The sequence below is a fragment of the Sapajus apella genome, unplaced genomic scaffold (genome assembly GCF_009761245.1).
Source record: "Sapajus apella isolate SASKATOON/1434 unplaced genomic scaffold, GSC_monkey_1.0 scaffold53, whole genome shotgun sequence".
In the NCBI taxonomy this organism is placed as follows: domain Eukaryota; kingdom Metazoa; phylum Chordata; class Mammalia; order Primates; family Cebidae; genus Sapajus; species Sapajus apella.
The window spans coordinates 7,443,071-7,460,391 of record NW_022436993.1 but is presented as its reverse complement, the minus strand read 5'-3'; the positions used below and the strand labels follow the sequence as shown (position 1 = coordinate 7,460,391).

The window sequence follows — 17,321 nt, the reverse complement described above, 5'->3', positions numbered from 1 at the left end:
TTTTCATTTCAAACGTATCTAAGTGATCTATTCACAGACAACCGTAATGCCTCATCACAGAAATCATCATCGTTAACATTATGCTTTACAATGCAACATAAACGGCAGTTCTAAATGCTCTCAGAAAAAAATACATAATTTTTCAGCTGGAAAATGAATATAGCATATTCCTCAGTCTGTGGTTTCATAATAAGTATCTCTGTTGAACTGAATTTTACCCTACTGCAAGATAGTTTAAATCCATTTAAATGTATCAAAGACACCACGTTTTAGAAAGCTGATAAATCTTATTTATTTCCAAAATGATATTCAATCATTTATCACTAATATGTCTACTAGGAAACAAAATAATGAAACTTCTAAAGTGAACTATTTTGCGAGTACTTTCTGCTTATTGAATAAAAATATGCTTTTTCAAGAGCAATTGTATATAAATAAGAAAAATTTAGAGTCAAAATATAGACATGTACAATAAAATATATTAACCATACATAGTAAAATATATCAATTTTTATGAGCTAAATGACAGTGCACAGAATTATGTAACTATTACTAACATTCAGCAGTGCTTTTGAAAATATTATTCTCCATCTCTCTAATGCGCAGACTTCCATCTACATAAAAAGAAAAAGGCAAGCCAGTTTGCAAGCTTTTGATACCTTACCTCAGAAATAAAAGCACCAATATTTTTTACATGGTTTAGCATAGGAGTGTCAGTCACAAATGTACACTTGTCCTTGGACTTTTTAAATTCTTCTTTATAATGGATCTAAAAAAGACAGTGATTTACATCAGAAGAGAACAGGGAAAACAATTCCAGTGACTCCAATGACCCTTTTTAAAAATGAGATTAAGTTGATAGAGTCCATTTCCTGAAGTGAATAGTCATATGTGAAAGGGGCCTCAAAACAAGCCAAGTTAAATAAATGAATATCCAGCACATATTGCAAAGGTGATGAGACATAGTGAGGAAAGACGGTTCTCTAGATAAGCAAGGGTCCAGTTAAGCATCAACACCAGGCGTGCTGTCTATGGGTGATGGTTCCTGTTTACCCAGCTTGCCCAGTGCGATCAGCAAGCAAGTGCCATTTCACTCCCACAAGTGTCCTGGTGTTTTGTTGCTTTTAAGCCTTGACACTTAAGCCTTTGGACAAACAGAAACATAGCTGCCTACCTCAAGGTAGAAAATAAGTAGTCAGCATGACAGATGCAACCAATTAAGAAATAGAGGCAGAAATTAAAGAGGGATCGCTATTAGCATTATTACCTAGACATGCTTGATTAGAGGAAGAGGCTTAAATTGTGGCCACTGTGGGCTTCCTGTTACTAATTAATTCCTCCCAATTTATGAGCATCTATAGGCTTCTCCATCCTCCTCCTCCTCAGTGCAGAGAAGAGCTGAACCTGCCCAGAAAGCTTGCCATGTGGTGGAGATCATTCCAGAATACCTTCTTGCTGGAGATCAGCAAGAAAAAGCCCAGTGAGGTTTAGCCAAGTCTGTTCATCTCTTCTCTGAAACTCAAAAGTCAAATGAGTCACTCCCTTCCCCTTTAGGGAAAGGCCAGAATTTTTATGCTTAGGGGAGACCCGGGTGGACAATTGAGCCCAAAATAAGTCAGGAAAGTGGAGAAGGACCTAAAATATAATCACGCTGTCACACTAATTGCTGCACAATCTGGAAACTGGGGAGGCAAAACTATGACTCGTTGACAAGATGGAGGCAATTTGCTAAAAGTTGTATCACTCTGTAATATACTCATGTTCATCCACCCACGACCATACGTAGTCTGAAAAAAGTGTGCCTGTTTCAGATGATAAATTATATGTTCTCCCTAATTATAACCCAAATGTGAAGTTGAATTGCATATACTACCTGGTTCTTAGAGGACGTGAATAACGTTATACCCTAATGGGACATGGAGATTTTCCCATATGCAAACCTGATTTGAGGGGCATTACTTGACCTGGGGTACAACTAGATATGGATTAAGTGAAGTTATTTCCAAATGCCGTATTTCACTGCTGTGTCTTTCGGATATCAGATGCCTACCACATTAAACATTTGCTTTATTCATGAAATCAACATGAGAACATATTTATCTTATCTGAGCACTAAATTACTTTTTTTTCTTCTCAGAGATTAGCCATAATTTTAGGTTCCTGCAAATCACCCTCCTCAGCCACTAGTAATTAAACTGTTAATGGCAGTATGATAAATAGTAGGCTATTTTGATCATAAGGAGAAAAAAAGTATCTCCGTTATATAATTAAGTGTGAGAGAAAATAGCCTGTCATTAGGCTTAAGTTTGACTCATTATTTTTATCTTTTGCCACCATCTATTCCCCATCACATTCACATTCTTCGCTGCAGTGGTATGTGCTTGTGGCTACAGCCTTCTGATGAAGTCTGACACAAGCAGAATGTTCAGGACAGGAAGACTGGATAACGGCAAAGTATTTACTTCTGTTAGGCAAGCAAATAGTTCAGTCTTAATTGTGGACTCCATTATTTTCCTGGGTCTTTATTAAAAAGATACATATATTTATATATTTTAATTGAAGATATATTTAAAATTTAAGATCCTTTACAAGTATACAATCAAGAGAAATCATACAATTCAAAAGAAATTGTACAATTTGCTAGACATCACAATTAAGTTCGATTTCTAATGAATTGTGCAATATGAATGACAATAAGCAAAGGATCTTCAATTTTTAAATACATAAGGAATATTTATATAAATATTGGTTACATATTAGTAGCCTTCCTATGCCAAGATAAGAGGAAATGATTGTTGAAACTATATTGATCAATGAAACAAATCTTAGGTAAAATAAAAATCACTGAATAGATGGCTATATTTTATTACAACCATGTCTGCATCTTAAAATCTCAGGTTGGCAACATCTATTAGAGAGACTGCCTGGCCACTCCCATTCTCTCCGATTAACAGAGCCCAAATGGATGAATGAGAGCAGCCAGGCTCTTGTCCCAGCACCAGAGGACAAACTGATCTAAACCAGGCACAGTCATTCTATTCAGTGTTTGGCCTGAGGAGGCCACATGCCTAGCTCTGCGACTTTAGTAGAAATCTTCCCAGAAGTGCTTCTGGCATTTCTGGTTTAAAGGGAGAGACGTTGCATAATCCTTTGACACTCTGTCTTCCATCTTCTTCTTTCTCTATCACAGGGACGGCAGCAACAATGATGTCATTGCCAAGGAGTAAGCCACCATACTAATGACAGCAGAATAGAAGGAAAGGAACCTGGGAGACTGCTAACACCCATGGTACCCAGACTGAACTACCTATGTCCAGGCTCTACATGTGAGGCTGGTGAAACAAAAACCTACTTGTTAAGCCATTGTGTTAGAGCTTTTCTGTTCTTACAGTCATCTGTACTCCTAACCAATCAATACACAATCCAACTCATTTTCACATTGAAAAACAAAAAGGGCAAAACTGATGACTTCATGATCATTAACATGTCCCAGACATTGACCTTCTCTTTTGACCTTACCCACAAATCCCACAATGTCTCCATTACAATTAGGATTAATTTAGTGCGTGGTCAATTCTTCCTCCTGGTCAAGTTTCTTTGAATGAGTATGATATTAGCTAACGGGTGAAACTGGATGACAGACATGGAGATGTTGGAGGATCATTCCTTTCACAAGCATTCTTAATTGAAAGTATCTGGAAAGCCTTTTCACAAGTCAAATCATACAAATTAAATTCAATCAACTACGTCTCCATCATTATTTAATTGGGCTGGCCATAGGTAAGGTCACTCTCCCAGGTTCTCTGATAACATCCAAGTTTTCTCTGGAGGGATAACCACAGAATTTAATGTTTCTGGCATTGAAAGGATTTACCCACAACAACATTCATTTGCCTGGAAAATATTCTTCCTGCTACCATGCAGATGAATACCCTACAGAGCCTTGAACCAAACACGGAGTGAGAGGCTGCATGCAGATATGGTCTATCTGCTCTATGGAAGGCTCTTGCTGCCTAATTTACAAGAAACTTACAAAATATTCCTTCTTGCCCAATCTATTTTATGACTGCCTGTCAGAAGGCTACTAGATCCATGATTCTGAATGCTCAAGAGATTGGATAGGTTTAACATATTCAAGGAATTTATTAGATATTGTTAGATTAGACTAACAGGACTAAATATGAACGTATATCTGAGAAAATAACAAGCATTATGTTATATAATAATGTAATGCTTGCTATTTTCTCAGATATACTTTTATAAGTATATGAAAATAAAAGAGGCTTAACAGAATAAGAGCCTCTTTTATTATACAATAAAAGAGGCTGCCTCAGAAGACCAGCTGTTCTTCAAGATTGGGAAGTGAGTTGTGCAGAGGGAAACCCCGTAATGTGGGTAGAGCAAGTGCAAAGCAGAAACTAGGTAGGGGGAGAAACAGAAAGAAAGAAAAATGCCTTATACTGATCCCCAAAGTAAAGCCACTTGACCTGAAAAACTGACACTTCTCTCTATGGAGAATTCTAAGCCGTGCAGGCCTCCCAGGGCTGATCCCTAGGCCAATCTTGCTTAACCTTTCTATAAATTGTCTGACAAGGGGATGATACAGCAGCGTCTACAGGTCCGCGATGACTCCAAGCTGTCTAGGCAAGGGAAATGGCAAACTGAGATGAACTTCAGAAGCTCTCAAAGGGCCAGTCAAGAGGTCAGAAAACTACAGATTAGATCTAGCCCAAGTGTGGTTGAAATAATTCAAACTATTATTTAAAGACGATGGGTCCTAAGCTATCAGTGACAGGTGAGAAATTAGGAATGAAATGGCTCTAATGGTCTACAGATCATCAAGCTGATCTAACAGGTTTCTGCAGCCCCCAAGTCTAGGAAACCCTTCACAACATCACAAAGGGTGCTAGAAGCTAAGAAAAACATCATCCTACTCTACACCTGATCTAGACCGTCCAAATCTGTACCACTCTGCACAGTTCTGATTATTCCATCTTGGTCATTAGGGACATATGAAGGCTGGAAGAGGTCCAAAAACTAATAATTAGGCCACACCATGAAGAGAGGTCCATGAAACCATCCCTCTCATCTACAAAAAATGAAGCAGGGCCAGCTCGATGGCTCACACCTGTATTCCCAGCACTCTGGGAGAACGAGGCAAGAGAAATCGCTTGAAGCCAAGAGTTTGAGACCAGCCTAGGCAACACAGTGAGACTCTATCTCTACAAAAATAAAAATTAGCCATGCACGGTAGCACACACCTGTAGTCCTAGCTACTTGGAAGACTGAGGCTGGAGAATCACTTGAGCCCAGGAGGTTGAGACTGCCGTGAGCTGTGGTGACACCACAGAACTCCAGCCTCGGCAACAGAGCAAGACCCCATTTCAAAAAAACAAGGAAAAAACTCTAAAAATTAAATAAGTAACTTGGCAAGTATAAAATTCTACTTGGAATAAAATGTGAATGTGTACAAAGATATAAATTAAGCCACAATAATCATGTGCTAAATATTTAAGTAGTACATTTTACCATGGAACATACATCTGTAATAAAGTATGCCTATCTGTTTAATTTTATCTACGTGGGTGTGAAATATATGGTGTTAGCTTTTGCAAAATGAGAAAAACCACTACCCCTTACAACATATGGGTTCTAAAGTCACTGATAAACAATCTTATCCAAAACAACTCCAAGAAAATCACCTACTAACTGCAGTTACCACTTTAGTCCTGACAGTTTATGTAACACAAGTTGGCCCAGCTATAATACTTCAATAAAAACAGATCAAAGCTGGAAGAGGTTAGAAACTTGGGGTTTTAATTGGTAGCATTACTACACCTAATAGTTATATAATAAATAATAATAAAGCAAAGAACAACATTTCATGGAAATCTACAGTGAGAGATAACATGGCAGAGTAAAGAGTAATATTTATGTTTCAATATTACTGCCGCTGCTTAACTGTGTGAACCAGGCAAGGTACTGAACCCGTCTGTGCCTCCATCTCCTCACTTCAAAAATGGGAAAACACATAGTGCCTCCCTTGCACGATCCAATGCCCGGCACATAGTCACTAAATCTTAAAAACTGTTGCCAGTATTGTTATTGTTGCTGTTGTCATTATTACTGCCATTTACAAAGAACTTTCACATATAGTAGCTAATGACTATTAAGTAATAGCATAAAGAAATACTTAATTTAAAGCATAATTACAACACATGTCAATTGTATGGGAAGGGGTATGATTTCCCCCACCATCCCTTGTGCTGCCTTCTGGTTTGTCAGAAAGAGCCAGCCATATCTAAACTGTGATTGGATGGATGTAAAAGTAAGTAACAGACAGAGTAGTTGATGACAGCTAACATTTAAGGAGTACTCACAATGTTCCAGATAGTTTATTCAGCATTTTAGATGTACTACCATTATTTAATCTTCTTATAAATGTTACAGCAGAGGGGTGGAGCCCAGCCAAGTTACATAACCTTCCCAAGGTTACTGTGGAGTCAACCCGGGCAGGTGGACTTTGAAGGACATGCCAGCCCACTGCCCTCCTGCCCAGGACTGACTTCCTTTGAAAACAAACATTTGTAAAACATTCCAATCACTTTGCTCATTATCAACAACAGAAACAACCAGTATTGCGCTCATCTCTCTAAAGACAGACACAGGCACATATTCACTTTACAGGAGTTACGCTTCCTCTGAACCACTAATTCTCTTAGAACTGTTAATGGGGATGAACTAAATTATCATCCCTGGTAAGCAACATTTTTCCTTGTACTTCTTGAATTCTAGCTTACATATTTATCACAAAATAATATGTTCAATCATTCTATAATTCTGGGATTCCCTTGAAATGCAATACGACCAATCCCAGTTGCTAAAAAATGTCACAACAAAAATGCCCCTTGCACTAATATCCTTATCTAGATCAGGGTTCTTAGCAAGCAGTTCAGTAATCCATAAATCCTAAATTGTAAATAAATATTATATGCATATATATACACACTCACACACATTTTCCTCTTCTGGAAGACAGGTGCATTAATTTCTTCAGAAGGCCCCAAAATGTTGAAAATGACTACTCATTTAGATAGAGGTCCTCCCAAGACAAATTACATCATTTTATGCATTTTAAAGTCTTTGGGGGGTTCTCAAATGGAATATATACTGCAATTCAATACCTTATGATTTCATGCCAGAATGACAGCAAAACTCATAAGGGACAGGATTTTGGATTAAGAATGAGGAAACTTGCTCTAGCAGAAATTCTCTGTATAGGTGACCTTGGGGAAATCACTTAAAATTTCAGGACTTTGCTCTATGATCTGGAAAGTGACTGGGTTTTAAATGGTGATTTCAGGGTTTCCCCCACAGCTCTGTGCCTCTATAACATAATTCCACAGGTGCAATGCAAAGTAAGAAAGAAATTACTCTAGCCACTTACATCACTAATGAGTTCCGTGCATTTTCTGGCCAATTCCATGCTTAGGTCTTCAATAACAGGCTTATAGAAGACCTATTGGGGAAAAAAAAGGAAAAGAAACATTTTTCTCATCATCAATTTAGAGGAAAAAACGTTGGTCGTGAGTACGTGTTTTCTCACTCACCTGGTCTTCTTCATTCTCCTCTTCCCCTGTTTTTTCTTCTTCAGTTTCATCTTTTACATCCTCAGTTACAGGGACCCTCATTTTTACCCTTTAAAATACTTATATTTTTTTAAATTTACTCATATGGTGTCCTTTTGCGTACCAGTGCCCTTGAGATGCTGATGTCTCTGGGGCTCTGGCAGGAATGCCCTTAACCATGCCTCAGCCCTATTTAGCCCACACTTCACTCCTTATCTCAGTGGTGTGTCAGTGACCAGAACTGAATCCCAGAGGTCTACCAGGGCTGGCCTCACAAGTGGAAATAACATATTCTTAGGCAAAATTAGATTTTATGAACTTTTAAAGTCAACATTTTTTCCACTGGTTAAGAAATCCAAAAGAGAAAATTTATTCATTTTTTACTAATTCTATTCATTCATAAAAGAGCATAAAAAGGACTTAGACATTCTGGGAAAACTATCCAGCTCTAACACTTAAGATAGCACAGTCCAAAGCCTGTTATCACAGATTCCTTGACTCTGTCTAAATAAAGCTTTCAATGGAATGTCAGACTTCTTTCTGACTTGGGGTAGTAAATCTGGATCATTCAAACTCATTTTGTTAACCTAAATTATATGTTTTATGAGACATACCAGTACTCTTCACATCCTAAAAAATACCCACTTTATATTAGCTGATTAGAGGCTATTTATTGTGAAAAGCCCTTTGAGCTACTTCAAAGAATCTACTCTGAGTTAACTGTGACTGTTAGTCTCATACTGGTGAGTATGGTATTGTATTAATTGTAAACATCATTAAACATGAGAAGTTGCAGTTAACACAAGTTGATATATCATTTAACAATTCTAGAAACGTCAGTTTCAAAAATCATCATCATCATCTTTGAATTCTGCAATTTTACTCATGTCAGTTTTTACAGATTCATTAGTGATTTGAATTATTACTCAATGGGTACTCCACATTCAGAAAAGTTTGGAAAAATAAACCATCATAATATTTATAATATGGTATATGTCCTTAGTTATATAAAACCAAGGTTAAAAATACGTTTCTCAAAACAAATATTTTAATGTCAATTCAAGCAATTCCAAGATGCTCTACAACTCACAGTTTATTATCTGGTTATATAAATCCTAGGGTAAATTAATTTTATCAAGCCATAGCATATTAGCATTGGGCATAACAAATACCCTCAGTGAACAATACTGATAATACAAAACACAATTTAAAATAATACATCATTCTAAGTAGCCAAGTATGTTTTTTTCCTCTTGATATCATATCTAGTTTTCCATGCATTGTAAAAAAAAAAAAAATGCCCTTAATTAAACTGAAAATTCTAACAAGAAAAACGTTCCATACAGTCATCATGTATAAATTATTTCTGAAATTGTGTTCCATGAGGCAAAAGTTCCACAAAAGATTGTAGGGGAGAAAAACAGGTTTCTTAAACAAATATGTGTAAGAAACCTGTACCCCAATCTCTGTCCCTGCCACTTAGAGGTCTACAAGGCATATTGACATGCTGGAAGTTCTGAGAAGACCTTCAACCAAAAAGCTACTTGCTTAACCTTGTGTTACCCTGAACATGAAACCAATCTATCTCATCAAATCTAATCCAATTCAATCTAATCTACCTACCTACCTATCTTTCTATCTACCTGTCTTTGTTTTTTAATGACACCCACTACCCCAGAAAACTAACACTCTTCTGTGAAATATTACCTATTACTCATGGTCTTGAAATAGTTTTTGATAACAGGCTAAATGAATGGTATCACATATCCTGTCCACCAGAAAAATGCCAAAAAGAAATTGCCCCAAGCATGCTGAAATTGGAAACCACAACTCTAGGATTTCAGCCATGTCATGCCAGCCCACTGCAGTGGATTCCATGAGGACATTCTTTGTACATTTTATTTCTTGCATAAAAGGAAACAACAGGTAGGTTCTGATTATTTCCCTCAAGTCCTCTGCTGGCCAGAAGACTATTCTAATATTCTATAGATCTATTACATTATCTTTATTTGGAAATAGGGAGGAGCAATTTCTGTAAACTTGCCTTGCAAACTTCTAGAAGCGTAGGTAGAAAATCTTGCCAAAACTGCCTGAGACACACCTCTTGGCTCATATTTGAGAAGACAGTACTGGTGTTGCTCGGGGTGACACCTCTTCCCCCAGGTGAATTACCTTCATGAGGCTTGCACTGCAGTTAGTTCTCATTTCCCATCATGTAAAACGTTCTCATGGACTCTTCACTGTGCTGCAAGAAAATAAGCTGTTGAGATTTAATGTACAAAGCTTTGAAAACAAACAACCAACACCATGTGCAATGTGAACACATAGTTTCCATTTGAGATTTTAGAATCAGAATTTCAAGCCAAAGGAATCTTTAACAAATCAATACACCAAAAGCCTTCTCTTTCATAGATGACAGAATGAAGGCTAAGAAAAATTATCTCTCTCATTTACAAAGCTATTAAATGAGAGGATAGGATCTAGTTAGCTACTAGGATCAGAACCTAACTAGAGACCTGTGTGCATTTGTACAACAAATAAATGTTGTTATGCCAGGCATTGTGCTTGGTGTTAGAGACACAATGGTGAATAAAACATCCTTTACACTAAGATACAGTAGGAAATAAAACACTCATCACTCCAGAGTTGCTGGATGAACTCTTTAATGGATTGTTTGGCAAGCTAGAGACACCATTACTTTCGATTGAAGGCATCTTTTGTCCTTTCACCTATAATATAAAATTCATGCAAAGTTTTCTCTAAAAAATATTAAGCCCTTCACTGTATCACAGCAAAGTTTTCTTGTCAATAACGCTAAAATATGCAATGGAGAATAAGAAGAAAGTGTTCCTCATGGATAGCTATCAGGTTTCAAAATCCCCTAACAACTTCTCAAAAAACCAAGATTAATAATGTAGTTTAATAGATATTTTCACCTTGGGTTGCTGCAAAAGGGAAAATCTCTGTAGCTCCTCACACCTTTTACTTACTGAGCATTTCTTCTATGTTGTTTACTTTTCTACTTTAGTGCTCTACCCATGCCTTGATACGGAATGAGACCAAGATACGACACTCATGGTTAAGCTGTCAATGTCCAGGTCTGGCTCTACTGTGTCCTCTAGGGCAAATTATTTAACCCCATCACTGCCTCTTATTCTTCAGCGTTAGAAAAACTGAGTTGCCCGAAGTTAATAAAAATAAAGCACCTTAAAAATAATGGAGCCCTTGGAAACACAAGCTTTTTTTCGACCACCCAGTAAAGGTACACAGGGACAGGAAAAGCACTTGGTACGAAGAGGTCTTCTCATTCCCTGTGCCATCAATATCCTTTTAAAGTCAAGAAAGTCCTTCTGCAACTAGACAGGTTAAAGATAAGAGCTCACTTGAGTATTTATAATTCAGAAGTCTTCTGATATTTTGACAGTTTGATGTTTATGTGTAACCAAATGGATTTCCTTAGCAACTCTCAGGTGGGTAATTCAAGTCTCTGGAGACACAGCCCCAGCCAAGAGAACATATCTACGCCACCATCTTGAGTTGCACAGTGCACAGCTGCCTTCACCTTCCTTGAGGTCACTATGACAAGACTTTCTCGGTTTTTGACTTATTTCACTGTTTTCTCCTTTTCATAACAATGGAACATGTGCTTTTCCCCAACGTGGTGATACACAATTAAGAATAAAAATTCGTAATAAACAACTGAAATAGATCCAGATTCAGTTCTACATGGGGGGGAGAAAGTACAGAGATAAACTATTTTCTTTGTTACTTTAAAAATGAATTCAACATTTCTTATTATAAAATATTCATCCTAAATGGTAGGTGAGAGATGAATTTGTTGGCCTGATTTGTTTCCCTGCTGTGATGGTTTTTCACACTCATTTTTTGGTGCCTCGTTTTTGTTTTGATGACTGTCTATCAGAAGACTCCCGATTCTCAGCTGAATCTCTAGTCATTCCACCTTTGCCTCACCTATTTACTCAGTAACTAACATCTGTCCAGAAGAGAACTTTCATAATGGACAAGGGGAGATAAATCATTTCTTGAAAGAGGAAATGTAAGCACTCTAGAACAATTTGTCTCCTTTATATAAGAGTTGTGCTTAATATTGGTCCAATCAACTTCTGCAAGTTCGAATTCATGAACATATATCCTCCTTTTTAATTTCATTACTCTTTATTAATTAGAAATTGAGAGGACACAAAGCAACCTAAACACATGTCACCATGACCAATTATGCTATTAAGATTTAATAAGGTATATTCCATATTCATATTCCCCTTTTCACAAATGTAGATCCCACTCACAAATGAGAGCTACACACTTAGATGGATGTTGGAGGAAGTGAAGAACAAGAAACTGCAAATAATATGGGTACGACAATTTCCAGGTTGGGTGTGGTTGGGAAGCCAAAATTAAAATGATGCTCTCTGCTTACAGAGGGGGCAGGGAAGTATTTTCAATGTCTCCATTAACATAGCACGCTTGAACTGAAAGACTTTGGTTTCATTTGCAGCTTGAGATATTGGTTCATTTTCACAGCAATTAAGCTAACACCATAATCACTCCTGTAAACCTCACCACCAAGCGGAAGAAAGCTAAGCTCTGTGTGGTCTGCATATGGCTTATACCCAGAACCAAAGGGTCAAGCAGGATCAAACAGCTTGACTCCCACAGAGCGTCCCTCTCCTAGAGTTTTATGTGAGATGTGTCAGGAATATTGTGAAAGACTTTGAAATGGGCACATACAAAAGAAATTACTGGGTGTTCCCTTTAGAGCTATGCTGTTCTTTCATTATCTTTGAACTACTTCACAATTCCATAAACTGTTGAAAACTGCTAAGAATGAGAATGATTCTTATCCACAGAAATGCAAATTATAGTAGCCCCCACACCTTAATCACAGAGGATGTGTTCCAAGCCCCCCCAGTGGAAGCCTGAAAGTACAGACAGTATCAAGTCTATACATATTATGTTTTTCCTATACATACATACCTATGATAAAGTTTAATTCATAAATTATAGTAATGACATGAAAAGATATTTCTCAAAAGCAGATATACAAATGGCTAACTTATGACAAAAATGCTCAATATCACTAATCATCAGATAAATGCAAACTAAAACCGGAAGAAGATACTGCCTTACCCAGCCAGAATGGCCATTATTAAAAAGTCAAAAAACAATAACTGTTGGTGGGGATGTGGTGAAAAGGGAACAATTATACACTGCCAGTGGGAATGTAAATTACTACAACCTCTATGGAAAACAATATGAAGATTTTTTAAGAACTAAAAGCAGAGCTACCATAGGATTCAGCAATCCCACTACTGGGTATCTACACAAAGGAAAAGAAGTCCTTATATCAAAAAGATATCTGCACGTTATGTTTCTCACAGCACAATTCACAATGGCAAAGATATGGAACCAATCTAAGTGGTCATCAACCAATAACTAGATAAAGGAAATATGGTAAGCATACACCATGGCATAAAACTCAGCCATAAAAAGAACAAAATAATGTCTTTTGTAGCAACTGGGATGAAGCTGGAGGGCCATCATTCTAAGTGAAGTAACTCAGGAATGAAACATTAAATACCACATGTTGTCACTCATAAGTGGCACCTAAGCTATGGGTATGCAAAGGCACACAGAGTACTGTAATGGCCTTTGGAGACTCAGAAGGGAAAAGAGAGGGAGGTGGGTGAGGCATTCAAAGCTACATATTGGGAACAATAACACAACTCAAGTGACAAGTGCGCTAAAATCTCAGACATCACAATAAAGTTCATCCATGTAACCAAAAACTACTTGTACCCCCCAAAAACCACTGAAATAAACTTTAAAATGTAACAGTAAGAGATAAAATAGCATAATTATAACAAACATTCTGTAATAAAAATTACATGCATGTGGTCTCTCTCTCATTCTCAAAGTTTCTTGTGCTGTACTCACCTTTTTTTAGAACTTAGTAACTGAAACCTCAGAAAGGAAAACCATAGATAAGAGCATGACTGTAACCGTGTTCTTGGGAAGGCCCATGAGACAGACTCTTTTTGCCCCTATTTGTAAATGCATGTCAGCATTCCTTACTACACATTTATATGTGGTTCTTCAGATTCACCTTTGAACCAGTTGTAACGTCTTACTGGTACCCTCACTTGTTAATGAGTTAAAAATCTTTGAAATGTATTTATGTTTTATAAGAGTCATAACTTAACCATTTAAAAAATTATTTAATGATGCAAGTGATTTGAAAAAATAGAAAGAAAAAGCGCATTATTGGAAAAAGCCTACCTCTCAATTGTGAAATATGGCTATCAAAATTTCTAGAATTTATTGATATCAGTTTTGGATTTCCTTTTGTTTTCAGGTCGGATTTCATTTGACTATTGGCACTGTCACTTGTGTGCTTGTATATATGTACATTCACACAGGCAACAAACACACATGTACAAAGCAGAGCTAATTCACCACAGCTGCCAGTTCTCACTCGAAAAGCATAAAAGCTTTCAGTAGATGCAATGACTTAATTACTTCTCACATCTGGAAAAACTTGAATATGAGAGTGGATTTACTGAAGAAGCTCTCTGCTTGGCTGTCAACACCATATCAAAAGCCAGAGAGAGAGCAGGCTTGATCACTCTTGGCAATTCTTTAATCCATTCAGAGATAGATGATCTACCAATTAATTCATAACATGTCCTATTTATAGGATTTATGAATGTTATGAAAACACAGCAATGTAAATAGTTTCCTAATAATTTATGGAGAAAAGCTGTTTTTGTCATGTTTGCAGGAGGAAAAAAAAACATACATTAAAATGGGGAAATTATGAAGAAGTTTTTATATTCAGGGAAACAAAGGAAATGGTTTTGAGGGTTATAGAGCATATTAAGAACAGCCATTAGAACTATAACTTACACGAACACATGCAAAACTAGATGATTTGGCACTTGTTGGAGAAAGTATAATATAGTACTCCTAAAAGGGGATTGGAGATTTGTATGAGCTCATAGCAAGAAGATTTAGCATAAACCCAGTGTATTACTCCGTTTTCACACTGCTACAAAAACATACCCAAGACTGAATAATTTATAAAGAAAAGAAGTTTAATTCACTCACAATTTGGCGTGTCTGGGAGGCCTCAGGAAACATCCAATCATGGTGGAAGGGGAAGCAGGCACATCTTACATGGTGGCAGGCAAGAGACAGCCAGCAAGAGCAGGAAAAGCTGCCTCATAAAACCATCAATCTCATGAGAACTCTATCATTATCACAAGAACAGCATGGGGGAAACTGTCCCCATGATCCAATCACCTCCTTCCCTCAACTCATGGGTATTACAGGTCCCTCCCTAGACATGTGAGGATTACAACTGGAGCTGAGATTTGGGTGGGGATACAGAGCTAAACCATGTTGCCACCAAGAAATAACCGGATCTCCCCTAGAAAAGGATACTGAAACTGGATCTAAGCAAAATAATGAGAAGGTCTCCAACAAGTATTTGCAAATACCCAGAGACAAGAGTTGGAAGAGTCAAAAGTTCTATGTCACTGGAGCATACAACAGGAGAGAGATTGGGGAAGGAAAGGAGTTGAGGACCCTTCAGCCTCCAGGTCATCGGGGTAGAGCTACATGAAGTGTGTGGAAATCACTTAGCCTAACACAAAAAACTCAAGTCAGTTGGAACCATGAACCCTTTGCAAATATAACAATTTCTAGCCAATTAACTGTGGAAGCAGCAGCTTTACAGCTTCTCTATTCCCTTTATGTGCCTTGAACACAATTTTTCCCCCTTCAGGTTATCATTAGCCCTTCAAAATACCCTTTATGTATCTGGACTTTATGAAAATTCTTAGCAAAAATAGTGTTTTCAGATTTACGTGTCTTTGGAAGAAAAATATTTAAGAGAAATCCATTTGTATTATGTAGATCCTGAAATAAATTTATGTTAAATGTATTTATATAAATTTCATACTTTTACATTTCTACAACTACAGTTTTAGTATTAAAATGCACCTCTTTTTTCTATTCTTTACTAGACAAGTGATGTCAATGTTCCTCCTTGAACCTTAAGCATCAAGTTACTAACACCTATGTTCACTAAGGATTCCTTCTTCCTGAAGTCATGCTTTCATTCCACTTTAAGCCAGGGAAAACAATACTACTGATGCTCAAAAGTTTGGAACTTTTAAAACACGAATTTGTGAGCCTGATTCCAATGATTTCCATGGAGTTTTTCCATGTTTAACTCAAACTAAGAGATAGTATCAAAATAAAATTCTAATTAAAGTAAATATACCATTAAAACAGCTATGAAGTTAATGATGTTTTAAAATAGCTGGTACCCTTTGAAGAGTGAGAACTAGTTTAACATATATTATGGGTAAATTCTCTCTGAGGACTTTATCTTCTTTATTATTTGTGTGAGGGTGTGTGTCGGGGGGTGGGTGTGTCATTCATGGACTCATATGTTATATGAAGATGGACATGAATTAATTAATTATAACAAATATAATTCAACAAATTTTGTTAATAAGCTCACAAATATTTCTTGTGTGCATTCCACGGGCCAGGCACTATGTTAATCTCTCCAATCAATGAACAAAACCAACAAAAATCCGTAACTGTCTCTCCTATTTCATTCACATATCCATTTATCAAATATCTAGGAGTATCTACTTCACACTATGCACTACAATGAGACATTTTACATTTTTTCCTACTAACTCTTTAAAATCCGTTGTATTTTAACTTTACAGTTACAGCACAACTCAAGTCCAACTAGCCACATTTTAAGCCCTCAATGGTCAGATGTAGATAGCGGCAACCATGTTGGACAGAGTAGCCCTACAGTAATGCTGTAAGCCTGGAAGTTATTAGCTATTTTTCAATTTCATCATATATACTTGAAGTGTGAAAAAATACATTTAAAATTAAACTTAAGAAAACAATCTCAGAGTCTTAATAAGCAAGCAATAAAATCTATAATCTAATTTTAATTTCAAGACCTGTCTAAATAAGTCTTCAGTATGGAAATGTATTTGATTAAGGGTTTAAATTTTTATTATAAATAATGAACTAATTTTTAAAATTATGCTTTAATTAAGTTCACCAAAGGTGTATTTTCAAAATGCTATCTTGTTTCATTAATGAAATGACGTAAAGTCCCACTAGTTTTCAGGCTGTTCACCCCCTAGTTTTCTGTCTAATAGGTAGATAATTATATGACTGAAGAACAACTTTTTGTTCTATAATTTTCTATCCAAACAGCAGAAAGTGCAAAGAGTGAAATATCTTCCATCGATACTCACATTTTTAATTTATATAACTGAATTTAAGCAAACCATTCATTCATCACCTTAGCTAGATAAGTCCTTTTTAAGCCAAGTTGTGAAGTAATGTCACCAGAAAGTACATGAGATTTTAGTAAAGGGTTGATGCCTCAAGAAAAGAACCTAAGTTTTACTGAAATTAGATTATTCTATTTTAAAAGAAACTTTAAACTTTCAAGTATTCAACAGAAAAGATCTTGATCAGGGAGGACAAACACAGTATTTCTGACTTCTGCTCCTAGCAAATTCACATCTCACCTTGACAGAGTCAGAACAATTGGTACTTTGAAACTGCTGGAATCTTGAATAATATCCAAATGCAATGAAGTGCTTCAAATCTAAAAATACTGTTACG

General features: G+C 36.6%; 1 protein-coding gene across 23 annotated transcripts in view; it reads right to left on the bottom strand.

Moving 5' to 3' along the window:
- The window catches only part of NEBL (nebulette), a 690,461-nt gene that overhangs the window by 423,070 nt on the left and 250,070 nt on the right, over positions 1-17,321 (bottom strand). For 19 of the 23 annotated variants that reach the window (XR_004258432.1, XR_004258429.1, XR_004258430.1 and 16 more), the window contains exons 1-3: positions 7,611-8,190; positions 7,448-7,519; positions 665-769 (exon numbers count right to left, since the gene is read on the bottom strand). The exons of 1 other annotated variant lie outside the window; for it this stretch is intronic. Coding sequence is in view for 18 of the 22 variants with exons in the window: in XM_032244111.1 (XP_032100002.1) it covers positions 665-769; positions 7,448-7,519; positions 7,611-7,691 (258 nt within the window). In the remaining 4 variants the exon portion in view is untranslated. Of the gene's footprint in view, positions 1-664; positions 770-7,447; positions 7,520-7,610; positions 8,191-9,800; positions 9,874-17,321 lie in introns of those variants that run through there. 3 more of the 23 variants (XM_032244113.1, XM_032244114.1, XM_032244115.1) reach the window with 1 other exon arrangement.